At 40.6% G+C, this 19,365-nt stretch overlaps 2 protein-coding genes across 8 annotated transcripts in view; both read right to left on the minus strand.

Moving 5' to 3' along the window:
* Window positions 1–14,607, minus strand: part of usta (uronyl 2-sulfotransferase a) — a 58,126-nt gene extending 43,519 nt beyond the window's left edge. The window contains exon 1 of one of the 2 annotated variants that reach the window (XM_084952703.1): window positions 13,971–14,607. In XM_084952703.1, the coding sequence (XP_084808829.1) occupies window positions 13,971–14,199 (229 nt within the window). In that variant the 5' untranslated portion in view covers window positions 14,200–14,607. The remainder of the gene's footprint in view (window positions 1–13,970) is intronic. The other variant, XM_084952704.1, reaches the window with a different exon arrangement.
* A 2,045-nt stretch (window positions 14,608–16,652) lies between these two features.
* sash1a (SAM and SH3 domain containing 1a) overlaps window positions 16,653–19,365 on the minus strand; it is a 165,103-nt gene continuing 162,390 nt past the window's right edge. For all 6 annotated transcript variants that reach the window (XM_084954180.1, XM_084954179.1, XM_084954182.1 and 3 more), the window contains one exon: window positions 16,653–19,282. In XM_084954180.1, the coding sequence (XP_084810306.1) occupies window positions 19,022–19,282 (261 nt within the window). In that variant the 3' untranslated portion in view covers window positions 16,653–19,021. The remainder of the gene's footprint in view (window positions 19,283–19,365) is intronic.

Raw genomic sequence — 19,365 nt, forward strand, 5'->3', positions numbered from 1 at the left:
ACATTGGATTTCAACAATAGCTAACAGTTACCACATTATATTAATTTTAACTGGTTATGATAAAGAATCTTTGATAATACACATGGTATTGTTAGCTTCTGAGTATATTTGAGTCATTTCCCTTTTTTACCATGCCTTCTTACATCAGCACTTCTCTGTCAATGAAACCCAAACCACAAGCTTTAAGGAGAAGCAGTGAAGAAATATATGGCTATTATGGGTCATTAGAACACAATTTTCGTCATAAAGTGGGTTCCCTTGTATTAACAGTGGATTGCCAAGAGTACTCCTTCTCTGGTTGTCATCAGGGGCAGAGGGAAAGGGCATTAGAAAGGCTTACAAGTGCTAAATGTGCTGTGCCGTGTTAAGGCATGGTCACATTTTGGCCTTTATCACATCTAGGTTAGAGGCGGCACACTAAAACCTTGTACTGTATCCACCTTCCCAGCAGGGACACTGCTTAGTCTGACAGATCTCGCTCACTCTCACACACACACATATCACTACTGTACACAGGCATGCAAGGCAGAGGCAAACAAACACGGCATCGACCCGCCGACGCTGTTGATTTATGCGCGGTGGTGGAGCAGCGAGGCCTTAAGGTGAGAGAAACTCTCTTACCCTCGACTGGCCTGTTGGAAACACGGGCATGCCTTCAAATTTAGGCCAAATATTAAGTCAGAGAACTGCAGCAAGAAATAACTAGCCTTCATTCATAAACACCATCTGACGGTCAGCTTGTTGTCATTTGAGGGCAGCTAGGACAATTAGCTCTTAATTGTGGCTGGGCTGTTTGGTTGTGAATGGCTGGCATTCATTCATGGTCTGTGACTAACATGCAGCTTAAAAACATGTTGAAAACTGAACCCGGTACTGAGTAATGAGTTGATATGGGCCGTAAAACTACTGAACATTGCATCCTTACCCAATTTCTGAACTATTGGCTTAGTCAGCGTTGTCTGGATCCTAGTTCTATTCTCACCTCAATACATGTACTCTATTTAGGAAACATCAGGACCAAGCCGCACAACAGCGGTGCTCCTCCATGTGTCTAACTGCAGCTCAGAGCAGGTCGTGGTCATTTTTGGTCACATCCTCCTGGTCACGGTTCAAAAACGCAGACAGTCTGCACAGACCTGTAATTGCTGTGTCAGTTGTGAGATTTTGTGCGGGCAAATGCTTGTAGCTCGCCCTATAAATATAAAGGCAGGAATCTGTCTGACTCATTAGGATTCTAGTCTGGGAGGTGGCACTGTCAGAGGGATTTCAGAAGGAGAAAACAGAGGGAGAGAAGAGATAAAGGAAGCAGTAAAGTAAAGGACATCTGGCAAATGAGGATATAGTGCCAAGCGGGACGCCATACATTTCCATCCGGTACCCTGAAAAGCACTTAATATTCCACAGCATAAACATCGACCGGATCGCACAAACCCTTTTAAAGCTCAACTCGAGGGGCGTGGCTTCTATCTCTGCAGAGCAACACAGCCGGGGAAGCTTGAATTGTTTTTTGAAGAGAATAACCCACATGAGTCCAGTTTGAGCTGGTCCTTCAACCCCTTTATTTACACCAACCCAGAGGTGTCCTCTACTCTTATAAATAGACCAGAACGGCACCAGCTTGTACAGCATAGCGTGTGATTAAGCAATGGGTACCTCTCCATTAATGCACATTTGGTACAGATTGTCCGCAGCCGAATCACTGGTGTGGTATTAACTGTGTACATTTATTACCTCATTTTATTTTGAGGTCCTTATACTGTAATGGAGCATTTTTAGGTTTCTTCTGAAAAGAACGATCCCCCTTTTCTACAACACTACATTTATCTGACAGCTGAAGCATTTCTACATAAAACACTTCAACTGATTAAAAACCTGGAACAAAATAGAATAAAACTGTTGCACGTAACTGTAAAGGCAAAAATCTTTTATACTGGATACTACTGAATACTGCATACTAATAATGTCCTGTACAAGCTCTGAATAATTCTTTCACCAGTTGGTGGCAAAAAAGAGAGTTAAACAGGAACTATCATGATTGAAAAAAAATGAAGTCAAAGTTAAGTGTCAAAAATGGCATTTCCTTAAACGGCTAATTATGGCTCCAAATTAGTCATAATACTAAAACGGAAACTACTCAAACTAGTAGGTGAGCTAATGATGGTTACATATTTACATTTTATATACTGTCTAAAAGCACAGCAGATCATGTGATCATCTGCCACCATCTCATCCTATCCTTTGTACTGTCAAACAACCTTTCTCTGTGGTTTACCTCCTGCATATTTAACATCCTTCGCTCAGTATATCCACTATCCCTCCTCTGCACATGTCCAAACCATCTCAGAGCTGCCCTCACTTCCTCTTTGCTAATCCTCTGCACTTCCTCATTCATTAACTTTCCTCTCTCCATCCTCCTCTCTTTCATTTTCCCCACTCATCAAAGCACTCCTTCCATCTTCTCAGCTCACTCTCTTCACTTGTTAGTACATTTCCATCTATATCTTTAATCATCCAAACCTGCTGCCCATCTTTTCTAGCTCGATCTCTGTCTAGCCAATTGATACAAGTCATCTTCTTCTTCATCAGTTTCCACCCTCACACACACACCTGAGTAAAAGCCTTTGGCACCTCTCATTTTGCCGCAGCCCTAGACTTCCAGTACTCCTCTCTACGTTACAAGACATGAGAGGACAAAACAGGGCAAAAGTTAACCTGCATGTTTTCAGTAACGCGCATTTTTGCTCATATGTAAAATAACTCAGACACAATGCTGTGTAACTCCGATGTAATGCCAAGGATAAAGCAAACGTACTTGGTCCTGCACTTCCACTTTTTTTCCACAATGTTTTCTATGTTTACCACTCACTAAAGTGCACTAGCCTACCATCTGTGAGTGCTGGCTCAGGCTAAACCTGGCCTTAAAGATCAAGCTTCTCTTTAATTTGGCAGTGTGGGCTGAGCTACGCTAGCTGGTGGTGAGTGGTTTTCTTCAGCCCTTCAAAAACACCTCATTAGAATAGAATGGCTAATTATAGAAAAGATGACACTAAGCTCCATGGTAAATGTGAAACAACCTGTTATGAAACGCACAAGTGAGAGACAGAAAATTTTTGAGGGTCGTCTTCGCTGTCGAGCAAAGAGGCTCAAACATATCTTTTGTGCTCCGAACCCAGACATAAATATACGCAAGTGCATTCGCAAAATTGTGGACGTGATGACACTTCTTGACTTTCTGTAGACACACACAGACAGATCTTTTAAAAAAAACATGAATAAACAGTAACACACGCAGATGAATAGGCAAGCGACTGAATAGAGGATACAAGAGAGGCTGGTTTTGAAATTGCGTGGTTGAGGATGTAATGGAATTGCACGTAGTGATTAGGGGCAAACGTTCCAGCTGGCAAGATCGCACGGCCGGTATACCCAGTGGCACATTTGTTTGTGTCGCACATGTCTACTGCAGTGTGCACTACAACACAGAAGTTGCATCTGTTTGCTGTCCAGGAAAGAATTTAGATGGAAGGTTTATGCAAACACTTCCACCAGAAGAGGGGTGAGGGGAGACTTTGAGTGATACATAACATTAAGATGGAGGCCAGAAATGTAAGAAAATGGAAAAAGCAAAGCAGGATTTGAGAGTGTTGCAATACCTCTGGTGAAAATTTGGGTGAAAGAATTAGAGGAGTTTTTACAGATTGATGGATGGATTCAAAGGAACGGCAGGTCCAGCTGGCACAAATTCAGTACAGTCTAAACCAGACGGGTGCAGCAGCAGAGTGGTGGTGGGCCAAAAGACAGGCAAGTTGTTCTGGGCAGGTCAGTGGAAATGCTACACAACCAGGATCTGTGCCAATGAACCAGGCCAGACAAGTGATGGCTTTTTAAGGGATGTACCAACACAGTAAGTGTAAGAAGTAACACTAAATTATGAACAGTAACCCATTTAACTTCATACTGGATACATCCGAAACCTCTCTGACTGGTTTTAAAAACTATTACAATTTAGCCCATCACTTTCTCTTTTGCACACAGACACATAAACACTAGTCAGATACAAATCATCCCTCTCCAACCCTGTAATTAACACCTCTAACCACACCTGCTGATTGCTTTGCAGAAGCAATTCTGTGGGAAGAATAGGGACTCAACCTCAGTCTGGACTGTAAAACTGGACGGGAAAGAGAACAACTTCTTGGACGCTACGCGTTCTTGGATAAAGACTTTGTTAACTTTGTGTTGCTTTCACTCAAGATGTCTTTTTAAAACATCTGGAAAATGCGGTTTCCCCAGCGGAGCAGAACATTTGTACAGGGTTACAGCTACACTGCTACAGTACATCTCAGCTTTAGTACTTGAAAAAGCTGTTGTTTTGAGGGTAAACGTGACAACAGCGACAAAAGCGTCAACTCCTATAACGTCCAACTTTTTTGGAATTGTTTGATGAGAAGTTAGCTGTAAGTTTTTTGTACACTTGACTTCATATAAGCGGCAGGGATAGGTGTTGAAAGAAACAAAAATGTAATGAGGGAGACTGGGACAGAGGTGGGTTTCAGAGGAGAACACATTCTGAGACAGAGGTGTGAGATTTGGCACAGGTGGCGTTTGCTTTTCGCTGGGGACAACCACATTCCATATTGATAATGCTTTTCGGGCAGTGATCCTTCAAACGCTCTAAAATTATTGTATTTTCTTAGGATGATAACTGGACACATTATTGCATTTATTTCACCTGTTACAAGGTTTAAAAAAAAAAAAAAAGAAAAACAGCTGAGAGTGTTCAACAATTTGCAAAAACGAAAGTAAATGTAATAATGTGAGCATTAAAATGTGCGATTCTATAATAGCCCACTGAAAGCAGAACACACAGGTTTCACTTCGAGCTGTTTCAGTGGTAACAAACTGCACTGTGTAACAATAACAACTTCTATGACCAAAATGTGTCAAAGTTTGTGCTTGTGGTTGTCTGTCTATTTCAGTCTCGTGTCTCTGATACAAAGTGACAAATTGAAATATAAACCAGCTACCTAAAGCTTTGTTTGGGTGGGGAGTGGGGGTTGTTACTAGAAGTCTTGCTTGTGCATTAAGGTATGGAGTCTCTCTCTAATTTTTTTTTAATACTCATCACAAATATATATATTTTTTTCTAGTTTGTGTGAGGAGTGGTTTTTTTTTTTTCAAATATCAAGAATATAGAGGGAGAAAAGCTCATATTAAAGAAAGGGAGAAGCTGCTGGGCCGTGAAGTGGAATGAAATCGATAAAGTCAATATTTGCACCACTTGCACAGCAGTGAAATAACTGCATCGTCTACGTGACGTGTGGGTTTTTGTGCATATGTGTAGGACACCCCCACCTGTTTATATATAGTGCCTAACAAATGTATTAGACCACCTGTAAAAATAAGAACACGCAAATATTTTAGGAATACTACTTTAAAAAAGTTTGATAAAAAATAAAAATGACAAAATTCATGTTTTTATATCCAAATTTGAACTTGTACACTGGACTGGACAACATCGGTCGCCTCAAGGCACTTTAATTTGTTATGTATTAGACCACCTGTGGCAATACAGTGAAAACACAATTAAAAATGATTTTGGTAAGATACAATAACATATTGTTTAATAATCCCAGAGTTGGGAAATTCCCATTGTTACAGCAGCAGAGTCCACAGGGCAGTAATAAACGGCAGGTAGCTACCACTATTGTTAATTTAGGGCGGTTGTGACATAAATTTGTTAAGTACTGTATGTGACCAGTAACTGTAAAAATATTAGCTTCATCTTTGTGTCAGGGTTTTGAAGTAGATGAAAGACCTCCTACAATCTTAAAAGCTAGAGGTTATAGAAAAGGCTAAATTGTGCTTTACGAAAGAAGAAAATTCTCACCAAATCCTTCAGCTGCCTGTGGTACATCGTTACTATAGACGTATTAATAAGTGCAGCTTTGAAGTCTCAAATATACTCAAAGATGACTTTTGCAAATAACCTGAATCTAGAAAACAGAAAAACCAGTTTAACTCCGCTGAACCTAAAAAGGGAAACAGGCTCCATAAAACTTGCAATGCATTTCCCCAAAAGTGCATGTAGTGGTTTCAAGAACATGGGCTGGGCCCTCCCACTATATCTCCCCTGCTATATATTTAAGTCAGCTATTTTAAACTACTTCATACTTTTTCACTTCCATGAAATGAGGGTGGGCTGACCAAGATGTGGTAAGTTCACTCAGAGAAAAGTTAGCCAGGCTTCCTTGATCTCACTGACCACCGGGCAAATATGTTTCTCTTTAACAAGTCCTGTGGCTTCTGGTAATGTGTTTCACACTCTCAGTCCAGTTGCTTGATAAAACTAGAAGATAATTGCTTGACTTTAGTGACCTCGCGGGCCTGCTGTTTGATCGGAAACGTATGTGGCCAGCTGGCAGAAACAAGTCCTCAACATTTCAGATGATCTGTGGCAATAAACTGGGGAATGTGGGGTTATTTACCACTCGCCAAAGTAAACAAAGAGACTTCCCAAATGGCTAACAACACCAGGACACAGAGATACGAGGAAGGGTGAAGCTTAAAAAATTCTCATGTAGCAGGGTGCAATTATTGTATTTCTATTTTTGACATGAAAGGACTTGGATTCAGATTAAAGGTCTTTTCTTTCTGAATGAACAGGGAGGAGTTGATTAAAGCCGGGAGCTCAGTTTACACGCTGTAAGCAGACACTTAATTCTCTCACAGGACCTCTATTTATTCGGTCAATGATGTTTTAAATTATGGGATATGCTGTATGTAGTCACCTTTTTTCAAAAGCATGAGCCCGGGTACCACCCAGTGGCTCCGGGCCTTGAGCCACCCACCCATTCACACATCACCACAAGCACTACCATAAAAGTCAACACAGCCAGCCGTCATCAGTGACTTGGCAACCCCTTAAAACAAGACAATAAAGCTTCTTTGAGATGATGTATTCTTGACTACACAGCATACAAACAAGTGAAACAAACAGAGTCCGTTTTATAAATGCTTATGGGGTATTTTCACATCATAAACTTAATAAACTTGAAGCAACCACTTTGCTTAGCTTCCCAGACGCTCTGTGAATAGGGGGAGACAGCTAGCTAGACTCTTTATATGACAGCGAATCCATCTACTAACACCACAACACATCAATAACTAAGAAGTTAGAACTAAAAACTACTTTCGGCTGCTCCTTAATTCACAAGTGGGTAGCTCCACATGTTTTGATTTGGCAGATTTTTGCACTAGATGCCCTTCCTGATGCAACCCCAAAGGGGTTTGGTTTGAGTTTCCTCCCGGGAAGCCGCAGATATGCTTGAAGCACGTGGCCCTTGACAGTGGTGTTGGGGATGTGGCCCTTGACAGCCCTTTTATACTTGCTGCTAAGCAAAGCAGAAGAAGAAGAGGCAACATACAGAAAGTATGCTACTCCGATGAAACATAAATGAGATGCAGCAGATCAAGAAGAAGGGAATTTTCCTTTGAGCCGGCACAAATGATGGTGGCCCTTTTGTCGTTTGCACGAGGGAGACTTCAGTGAAGGCTAGTTAAAGCCAGTAGGTCCTCCAGCTCTTTCATTTAGCATATGAGTCAGGCATGCTGTGCACATCGGGTTACCAAAACTTTGGATATGCATGACAAACGCCACTGACAGGCCTAAAAATGCCACTCTAGTGACAAGCGTGAGTGCCAGCACATTTACGGCTCAATAATCAGAAAATATCGTCTAGTTTTACAAACCATGGGGAAAAGGGTTCATACAATTGAAGACTAAAGTTAGTAGCATGCACTAATTGCTGCATGATATATGCAGAAAAAGCAAGAAAGCAACTGCAAAATACCCGCTCAATTTACTGAAACATTACTGAAAACAGCATTACAGAAACAGTTTAACTGGACACATCCCAAGTTTGTAGAACAAGTTTCATGTTTTTCTTCAGTGACATGCAGAAAGCAGAAGCACTGTACGTTCAGTAGCGCCGCGCGAAAACCCGATCACAAACCATTGCCCACAAATTTATCTGGGATTTCTCTTCAGTTATAACCATCATTGCTCAGCAAGCCTTGAACAGCAGTTGCAGTTTAACAGCACTGGTACATTTGTAATGTTCTTTCCATCTGCTCTCTTTTCATGTGGCAAAAACAAATGCACTAATGAAAGATAATTACCCTGTGTTGTTTTAGTGTTTGCCTGTCTCTCTGGAGAGGGAGAAGGAGAGCAGTCTCTCAAGCATGGAGATGCTAATTGGTAATGCTAATTGCTTCCATTATGTAATGACAGGGTCAACACAAATATTTTTTTCAAATGATTTCCTATCCTGAAAATTCAAAACACACAAAAAAAGATAATAGATTATCATCAATGCATGCCTAACGGAGTACTTGTAACAATCATAAAATAATAACTTAATGACTGCATGTCTTCATTGCGAACCCCTCTAATTTGAAGCACTGAAGCTTTTCCCCTTTGGTTTCCATTCAGTAAAAAAAGCTGATTATCCTTTATTGACCCTTAAACTCAGTTAGAATCTGGCGTGTTACAAAGCAGGTAAATACTCTACTCAGCAGGCAAGGCTGCTTGTTTTACCAACCCTAAGAAAATTATGGGCCATCTGATTGTTTTGGCGTTTAAGTTGGATGTGCTGCCAGTTAGGGGTTATTTTGGGGTCTAGTGGAAGTAATGTGTAGTTTTTCTCAACACTTGAGTCCTGCAGTTAGAAGGAATACAGAGTAAGTAGACCAAGCTGTCCTGCCTTCACTTCCTAATGAGGCTTGTCAGGTGGAGGTGCTGGATGGATGCAAAATATTATTCTAAATATTGGATTATTTTGAATCTTTAGCATTAAAAATAAATGTGTCTGTGCTTGGGTTGGTAACCTCTGCTTATCTGCTGCACAAGTCAATAACAAAAATGAAAAGGTGTGAAGTAAAGAATTAAACCGGGAGCTCAAGCACCTTTCCACATCACCGATTTCACTTAGGCTCAAAGTGCACATCTGGCAACCCTGTTAGGCAGCTGAAAATGCTGACTGACAGCTTGACCAGCACTGGCCTGATTTTCATTCTATGTGATGTGACATTTGGTATACTGCCATGAAGCCTGGAGACTGTCACTTTGGGCAAAGAGTCAGTGCCAATAAATCTGTCATTTTAAAGTGCAAAATATGATTTAAATTTTAAAAAGAGCTTGTTTTTAATATCCTTTAATAGGAAGTGGGTGTATTTGTGTGACTACAGTGGCAAGTTTGCTCCAGAATTCACACTTACATGACTACCTCGTTCAAAAAAAAAAAAGCTTTTTAATGTTACTAACTTGTCAGCTTTTTCAGTATGTGTGTAAACATAAATGTGCATGCATGTGTATAAAATATACACTATTAACTGTGAACTATAAAATATTTAAATTCAAGCAGAAGGTGAGATTTGAAGTTAGAGGTCTGTAAAGGTCACCAGTGCAAAAGGTAAAGCAAAAAGGTTATTCTGATGTGAAATAAGGGAATGATGAGCAGTTTAATGCATCTAATCTTTGACCACCAGAATATCAATGATGTAGTAGCTCATCTGGCAGGTTAATATAGTACGTGAAGCACAGAAAGAAAGTTGTAAGCTGTCATTGGTTCGCTGTACAAACCAATGAGAATTAAAATCCATGAAGAAGGCAGGAAGGCTCTTAATTAGACATATTCAAAACAAATTAATCTAATTTCACTGCAATCTGAGCAATACTCAGTGAGGAGAAGAGCATAAAAATGGGAAAAAGGATCCATTAGTTGGTCATTGTGTTCAATCTTCGCTAAAATCTGCCCAGCGCTCTAAGAAAAGTAGCTAATTTTGTGAATTGTGGAGGGAGGGATGGATGGATAGACACACTGATGGACGACGGAGGCCTCGCCATCTCATTAACTTCCAGACTTACTTACAATTACTCCATTAATGGATTCACACCTCAAACTCCATCATTTATTTTAGAAAATAATAAGAATACAATAATATAAGTAGAGCAATAGAAAATAAAGGTAAGCACAATATATCAGCAAACTGCTATTTGTTTATTTCCCATACTAGAATCTAATTAATTCAGTTTAGTTTAACTTTGTTATAACCCACACTAGTCTGCTCCACCCCACAGTTTAAGCACCTCTACATTAGCGGTTTCAACCCTGTTAAGGTATGTAAGACACAGTGTTATACTCGTTGTGTATTATTCATGAGTCTGTAGAAGGTCAAGGAACAGTATGTGTTCTTCTAACAGCAGGAAAATCTTCCCTTTCTCTCTCTGCAGCAATTCCCAACTCATCCTCCCTGAATTTATTATATACATATAAAGTTTGTGTCACTACACCTACTAAGCGCTGACCAGCCAAACTAAACTTTATTTGAATTCACTTTAAAAGTTTGCTTTGAACCACTTCCTGGCCAGCAAAGGTGCAAACATGACACAAACTGAAGGGAGGCCGAGCGACCCTAAAGCTTCTTCTGTGTCCACGCATACTTGTCTAATCCCTAATACCGCCCCAGAGTCTCCAACTCGGACACTTTACTGGCCCGTTTCTGAAAAGTTAAATTTACGTGTGTGTGTTTTAAAAAGGTTAAAGGGTTCTTTTGAGAAGCAGAGCAAAGTTAGTGGTGAAAGACTCCCAGCCACATCAAGTTCAGCATTTATGATTCATGGCAAGAAGACTGGGGGCTATAACAACACACAAACACTTAGAAAGACGTGCATACTTAAATGTTGCTTAAAAGTCCATTAAATCGAAATATATGTTAAAGGAGTAAGTGTGCCATGTATTGAGTAAGAGCACAGTTAAAGAGGACATTGTGCTTCGCTCTGTTTTGCTGTCTCAGCTCCAAGCACTTAAAAATATGGCATAAAATATGAAGAACGCTTCTTTCCCAGTCGTTGAAACTTTGTTGTAACTTTTCATTTATATACAGATTTTTGCCACACAGACATGTCCATACACCCCCTGGCAAGAAGAGGCATTTTCTGGCAAGGTAGCTGGGTCAGCATACAGTTTATGAGCAAAGAAGGGAAAGACAGACACGAGAAAGTGTTAGACAAGGTCAGCGAGTGTGAACGCACAGTGGTGAGCAGGCTGTAAATTCAGCAGGTTTAAAGGTCTGCACGGCAGTTTAGTTACTGCGACTATACGGCACGTTGAGTGACATCCTCATCCACCGACCTCCCCACCGAGCCAAACAAAACAAGGTCTGTTCCCTACAGGCAACATCTGACTGAGAGAAACCCACACACCTATCACACAATCACACTAAATCAAGCTGCCAACCTCCACGTGCACGCCCACACTCACCCACCTCAACAGGATTCCTCACCTTCATCTTGGCACAGCGCAGCCAAAAGTAACACAAGTTAGGTCACACGTGTGTTTAACGAGGCACAGCAACAGACATAAAGTATCTCTTCATCAGAGAAAATGTGGTGCATTAGTTAGAAATGCCAACGCCAGGCTTAGAGCTATTATATTAAAAGTAATTGATTTATAAGTGCTATTATTTTATTCACTAGAAGGAGGCATTTATTTTAAAGATCTGCTTTTCCTCATAATTCTGGTGATTTGTGAAGTTTCCCCTTATACAGTTTTTGGAGCTTGCATCTGGGTTCTGAATAACAGACACAACAAACTAAGAGTGAAGACTGTGTGAGCTCTTTGTGAAAATGACTTTCCTATGAACCTGTTCAAAGCAGTCCCAATCACAGGAGTATTTTGTACCGTCCCTCCTTTATCCTAGATTTCTTCCTTCCACGGTCTCTCCCTCAAGACCACACACACTTCAGAATAGAGACAATGAGCAGACCACATCTCAAGCTCTTTCACACACCAGCCCAACTGGATTTCTCTTTCTACAACTGTTTTACATGCAACAAAGTTACCTGAAACGTGTCACAAACCTGCTGACTCAGACTCAGGAAACAAAACAACATCAAAAAAGGCTTTAACTTTATATGATCGATTTGACCCTGTCACAACTTTCAGCTACAAAGTCTTTCTTCATTGCCTCAGCATCATAATAAATGCAGACGATTACTCATCCACATCCCAGTTGAGGTGCTACACTGTGGCGCTGTTACATAAAGAAAAACCCTCCTGAACTCCATACACTACAGTGGAGTCACTGTTTAACAAGGCTCAGGTCCACAGGGTCTCTGTGTAGAGATGCTGTGGAGATCAATCATGCAGGTGGGAGCAGAGACTAGATTTTCTAGAGGGATTCCTCATCCTGGTCCACAAGGCTGAGTGTCAATGGCTTATGCCCTATAAGCCATTAACACTCAGCCTTGTGGACCAAATTATACATTTCTTTTTTCCTAATGGTGTTTTGATGTAATTTGCTTGCTTGCTCGTCTGTGGCAATAGCACATACATCTGCCCCATCATCAGCCTAGGCATATCAGTGTATTTGTTCAGAATAGAGCACTTCTCAGAAGCAGTGCTGCAGTAAGGAGGCTATCTCACCATGCATGCATTAGCTTTGTGCAAGTACTTTAAAATAAAATAAACTGGTGTTGACTGCCGTGATTTCTAGATTGCATTATTAGGCTCCAAAGTTGAATGTTTCTGCAGTGTGAACTATACAAACCTACTTTTAATATTTTAGCACTCTTCAAAAAAATGTTAAACGTTCTATTTTAGGAATCTGTGCTTATGCTTTGAATGAAATCCAAGTTATTTTTGACAATATTGTGCAGCTTTAGTCTGCCTATGTATTTGTATGCCAGTCGGTTAGACTGTGTGCGTGTGTGTGTCTACAGGAAACCAATCTGACCCAGGGGATTAGTAGCTGACCTGGAAAGTGACTCTCATTCTGTTCCAGATGTTTATCACGTGATAAAAGGTTAGCCCCCCGTGAGAAATAGGTAGAAATGCAACCTAATTTTTTCAAGACACAGGCCGTGTTCTCGCTGGAAAATCACCTTTGCATCTGATTCTGTTTAGGGTATCAAAGAGGTTGAAGTCACAAGATCAGACTTGTACAAGCAGACACTGCCTTTTGACTCTTGACAGATCTTATCCTAGAGGCTGACACTCAGACATATGTCTGTGGCAGATGTGGCCACAAATGGGCTCTTTTTCACACACACACAGTAGACTTTATCCACTTTACCGTAGTTAAGATCCAGTGCACTGTAATGACAGAAATATAGCTGCCAAGTAATGTTAAAATATATCTATATAAATATTTTAAAATAATCCCTTCAGGCCAGAATATTTTAAATTGGAAACCTGCCTGCCATTAAAAAACTGGCAATACTGTAGCGTGCTTTTTATTAAAACAACCACAGATGCACTCTAGGCTTTAAATAACCGCATAAATTCAGCCTTTCACCCCTCGTTCAACCGGTGCAAGCCGTGCGTAATGAGAGCTGCGCGGCTGGAGCGCACCAGCTGGCTGTACAAGAAGAGGCGTCAGTCTTCAGCATGAATCCTAACAGTTGCTAAGTTCTAGTTACCATAACACCTCTCAATCATGCTCTTACAACTCACAGCGGCGTAAAAGTGACGATAAATACCCCAGGTTTAGGTGGTTAAACAAAATGAGTGAAAAAAATTCAAATTTTTTCACACATCTTTGTAGACTGACGGGATGATATTGACTCGGGATGATTCACAGCTGTGTATATGCAATAGTTAGCGTCTGCATTGATATTAAAATGTGAGGGTCTTTTTCGGTTTAAAACACAAACTCCAAATGGATAAATTAACACTTAGAAATAAGCACGAGAGAAAATCGGTTTCGTCCATTTGGGCTGAATGAGGTTGAGGAGACGATGTGGCCTCCGGTGGATTTCATGAAAGAGACCCTTTCCATTTTTGATAAACGTTTCTTAATAACTCCTACCGATAAAAAAATGTCCAGACGTGGAGAGCAACTTCTTACTATTATTTTGATAACGACCTTCAGGAAGGAGGGGGTTTTTTTTAAGGAAAAGTTCTTACCGAGATACTGTCTGATGTCTAGCAGGATTTTAGGAGGTCCTCCGTTCAGCTGGTAAAATAGGGAGCCGAAACAGAAGAGAAACAGCGTAGCCATGCAGAACCCATAACCTCGGAGAGAAAATCGCAACGGTAAAACAGAGAGTAAGCTGTACTTTCTGCTGTTTCGCTCTCTAATGTGGTTGGTAGACTGGCTATGGCTGTGAAGGGCACTGCTGTTGAAATTCTTCATCCTCTTCTCCTCACAAAGCGCTGCGGAAAGTCACCCATTCGCATGTGGAAAGTGAAACTTGTCGCTTTGAGATCATTTAAGTGAGACGGACAGTTAACTGGAGACGCGCTGGCACCCAGATCTTCTCCGCTGCTGGAGCCACGGGGCTGTTTTTTGCGTACAGCGTTTCGCTTCTGCTCGCTCCTGCTCGCTGGATGACTGCTCCTTCCTTCCGTCCTCCCAGCCGAGTTAAGGGTCCATCCTTCTGCTCAGAGTCTGGGTGTCAGATTACTAAACGTGGAAATCAGAAAAACTTCCACTTCACTTTGGTTTGGATTGCAGTGCGTAAAACAGCGTCGCCTAAAGGCCAGGGAGCGGACTCTCATATGATATCGGTGGAAACGAGTCAATTATCATGCAGCAGCTTTTTAAAAAAAATAATCGTAGTTCTGTAATTTGTGTTTACAGAAAATTTTGAAAAAAAGGCTTTAAAAAACAGACGGAAAAGTTTATATTCTCTGATAAAACGGTCATTACTCGGAAAAAGCTTAAAATTGTCTTATCACCAAATGAAAAGGAAGTATTTGTCTGATAAATGTTAAAAAGAAGCTACCGAGTAAGTCTATCTGCTCACCCCTCGTGTGTGTCCAAAAGTCTTCTCCTTTTGATGTGTTTCAAGTCTCATATGCACCAAGAGGAAGCTCATAGTCTGCAAGGCCACTGCGAATGTTTCAGATGTTGGTAATTTAGATGTGTTTACTTTTAAGCCATCTTAACTTTAAAAGACTACTATGAAGATACTATAAAGATATTACTGACCAACTCTGTGTTGGTCAGTAATATCTTTGGACTGTAGTACTACTGACGTTTCTTTGAGTTTGCGCTTTAACACAGATGCACTGTGCATCTGTGAACCAAGCTGTGACTCCTCAAAGATTTGTGTGAACTATACAGATTAGTAAAAGCTTGAAAAATACCAAGAGTAACAGAAAATGAACTTCAGTTTTGCACAACAAACCTTGTGGTGCTGGAGTTATTTAAATCAATATCGACCTCTTTTGTGGGATAAACGGTGCAAACAAATTTAATGATGAATTAAAGTATTGTATTTTCTTCAATGTATCACTGTGTTTTGTAGAATCTTGGGATAATGAGGACACCTCTCAGTCTCGTGGGACTAAATTTGCTAGCGGTTCCTGCTTTTGATGAAGTCCACAATGATCCAGTCACATTCGTTGGCCACTTTATTATGTAAACCTTGCTAATACTGACTTGCACCCCTTGCACCTCCAAAGTTCAAAACACACCTCAGAGATTTTGGTCTATACTGACATGAGGAAATCACACATCTGATTTCCTCATGTCAGTTCTCAGTCATCCAGGTCGTGGTAGTCTAAGGAGCTTGGAAAGAAAGCGACTGGACCTTTTGAAGTTTCTTGAACTTTCAAAAAACTTAAAGAAGACGAGTTGCTTTCTTTCCAAGCTCCTAGAAAAGCACAGTTGCAGATATGCCAGCTACACATCCATCATGTGAATCCTCCATTCCACCACATTCCAAAGGTGATCTACTGGATTTAGATCTCGTGACTGTGGAGGCCATTAGAGTGAAGTGAACTCATTCTCATGTTCAAGAAACCAGTTTAAGATGATTTGAGCTTCGTGTAATAGCATGTTACCATGCTGGTTCTTTCTGACATTGGGTCGGGTAGGCATAAAGGACTATAAGAGATTGTTGAACTGTTGCTGCTTATTTGGAGGGTTTCTTTTGCAGCCATCACATATTTATGATCTTATCCATCTTGAAGGAAATGCTTGTTTAGCTGTGTTTTCACTCCGAAGAAAGATAGATATGAGCTGAGATAAAAGCCATGCAAGTAAAATCGACTCCCAAATGACACATGCAGTCATTTGGGACCAGGGTTTACACTCTGTTCTGTATCCATTTGTGACTCCTCAACATGAATAAGACTGGAAAACCTCAGTGTGCTTTCGCTGTCAATAGCTGCACTGCAACAAAGGCTAGACAGACAGCATGCAGAACAAATTTGCTTTGGATCTTGTTGTCATGAGCTGATGTGTGTATAGTTTTTGAAATGAGGCATTATGAGCCAGACAAAAGACACTGTTTCTAAGCTCCTTGTCTTTACAGAGTTCTGCCAACTGAGCCTTTGGCATTATAGTATCTACATGAGGTTATTCAGATCTGCCAATTCCAAACATGATAACAGATCATCTCTTGCCTCTTTATTAGTTTTCTGTGGCACAAGCAAGTTCTCTAAAAACAAAATGTGCTCAGTACAGTGCAAGTCTTGGGTCTTTGGTTTTTTTAGGTTATTGTTTTAATATATATATTTAAAACAGATCTCAACAGTCCAGCACACAGGCCCAAAGCCAGTGTATAGCTTACACATGGCTTTCCACTACTTTGCCTTTGTGGGTACAGCTGTATAGTTGCAATCAGCAGGCCACAGTCATTGCAAGAAACAGTTTATTATATTTCAGAATGACAAATAGTTATGGACATTGCTTTTGTTGTTTCAATACACAGGCAAATCTGTATGGACAATCATTAGGTAGATGAAAACCAAATAAAATTATTTGTACACATATTTTACAATACATACTGTCGCTCCTTACTGGCTAAAGCAATATGCATTACGCAGGAAGGTATTGCTATTCATATAATACAGCTAATTACAAGATGACATGAAAAAAAAAAAGCAAAAAATAAGTTATTTAAATATCAATTACATATACAGAATGTGCAACTTCTGCTAAGCATTTCATATATGTAATTAAGAATTTAGGTTGCAAAACAAACTGGAAGTGAGTAACTGGAACTCAGCTGAATTAAACTTGGCATTGGGAACTCAATACTACATTAAAATACCAGCATAACCCCTTTGAAACTCTTTACATTACCTGACAAAGTTGTCCATTAATGGACCTGTGAACAAAATGTAGCCAATTTTTGCCTATAAAACAGTTAGATTTACCATCTAAAGTGCATTTACAGTGTCAGTATTTTCAATCTTTACAAAACACTTTTCGGGTCTTCTACTAACGACCCCCTCTCCTCACTTAGCCCAGAGCACCACTTTGATTGAGAGGAAAAAAAGGCATCGTATATCCATCGATCCATCTGCCTGCCAAGTGCCCACTGCAAAACCTAACCTCTAAATTTTGGAGTAATTGTTGTTCAGAATTTCGATTAATGAAATGAAGTAAGTCATCAGCTTGATTCTGGCTACAAAAGTTATAACTGTTAGAAATAAAGAGGGAGGGAGAGAAATAATATTTATTTGTTCAGTTTCATTTAGCGTGTGCAAACGAAAGACTAATGAGATTCTGGATAGTTTCAGTTGTGTTTTGATCCCAAGATTCCCTCCCCCCCCTCAGGCCGACCTCGCTCAGCATTTCCCTGAATTTTAAAACTTGTTTTTCTGAACACGGAGGTCAGCTTTTCACCTGATATGACAGCTTGCATCGACCATTCCTTTTAACTGTTTGACAACTCATACTAGCATTGATTTGAAGAAAAGAAAATACATCCCACACAGCTTATTGTTCTGCTATGATTTAAATTCCTCAACGCTGCAGCCATTGTTGACAGTCCAGTAAATTTGGGACCTGACAGCCCAGACGTCAGCTGTGTCTTCGTGCTTCCCGGTTCCATAACCCCTCTGTAACACGTACAGTCAGTGTGTTTTAATATGGTCCAGAGATGTTCAGCATGCAATGGTCATGCCTGTGGTGTTGTGGTATTAGCCTGGCTTCACTGGAATGAACACTTCAATCACTTAGAAACATGTTCTGGGCTCCACATCCATGTATATCAGTGAAATGATCTAGTTGAGAATGCATGTATAATATGTATAGTATAGGATATATGCCACAGTTCAGTCTCAGTCTTTATAGCTCCTCAATCATAATGGTAAGGCAACTTAAAAGGTCCGTTGACACACCAGGGAATGTATTATTTCAGCGAGAGGTGATTGTAAATTCTACAGCAAAACAGAGCTTTCTTTAAGACGTTATATAAGAGCAAAGTGCCTATCCAGGATATTGTTGTGAAAGGGTAAAGTATAAAATACAGAACTATAAAATGACAGGGTGGGCTCGAAGTAAGCCCGCAACGATCAAAATGCAAAACACAAATTTTAACACGAGTCATTTTGAAATTAAGATGTGCACTATGCTACAATATATAAGCATGACACAAAATAAGCCACCTCGAAGCCATTGTTTGGTGTGTGTATTTAGTCGATTAACAGTCCAGATATTAAATGTGTCGCGTCATCGTGAAACTATTAGTGGAAAGCAAACATCGAATTATGTCACTTTGGCTGAGCTACTTCCTTAAATGACCCTCAGATTAAGTTGCCTCTGCCACACGACAGATGAAAATGAAGCACTTATGAAATATGCAGAAAATAGTCTTTCTTGGTTTTCTTTTAAAAAAAAAAATCCATCCTTAAAAAAAAAAAAAGTGTGTGCTATCTTCCTTAAAGGCAGATCCAAGTCTTTATTTTAAGACTTTGGGAGACGTCTTCAGAATGGAAGTCATCCCACACAGTGAGTCTACAGTCTTTTTTCTTTTCTTTTAAAGGCATCTGATATCTTGTCTTGGCTGTTTGGAGGAATTCCTCGATGTCGTAAACATTTGGAAAAAAGACAGCGTGATAAAAGAGAGGGAAAAAAAAAATCAGAGAGCAGGATATGTCTTTAACGTGTGCGAGAAGAAACGCTGTAGTGCCGTGGGGGCCAATTTACCCAAGGCCACCTACTGACCACGAGATGGTGCGGATCAGTGAGTTGATGCGACTCGACTTCACCAGCATGATTACGACTGAACCTCTCTGTGTGCGTGGACCGATCGCGCCTCACAGATCAGGCGGCGGACGTGACGTTCGTCCCGCACCCCAGCTTCCCACGCACTGCTCTCGGTTAACAAGGCCACGCGGCTCAGCGTGTCAATCCCTGCTGTTGCCAGAGTTGTGGAGTACATGGGTAGGCCGATGGAGATGAGCCAATCGGAGACTGTGCTGATGTTTCCTAAGGTGGGAGGCTTTCGGCACATCTCCGTCAAACCTCCGGAGGGGATCTGAGTGACACAGTGGTTTAAAAATCATTAGTTTCACAGGATGATGGTGCATTTTGTAGGCAAATTTGGCCCGAAAGCTCTGT

The sequence above is a fragment of the Perissodus microlepis genome, chromosome 15 (assembly GCF_051167445.1).
Source record: "Perissodus microlepis isolate ML-2025 ecotype Zambia chromosome 15, ASM5116744v1, whole genome shotgun sequence".
Classification (NCBI taxonomy): domain Eukaryota; kingdom Metazoa; phylum Chordata; class Actinopteri; order Cichliformes; family Cichlidae; genus Perissodus; species Perissodus microlepis.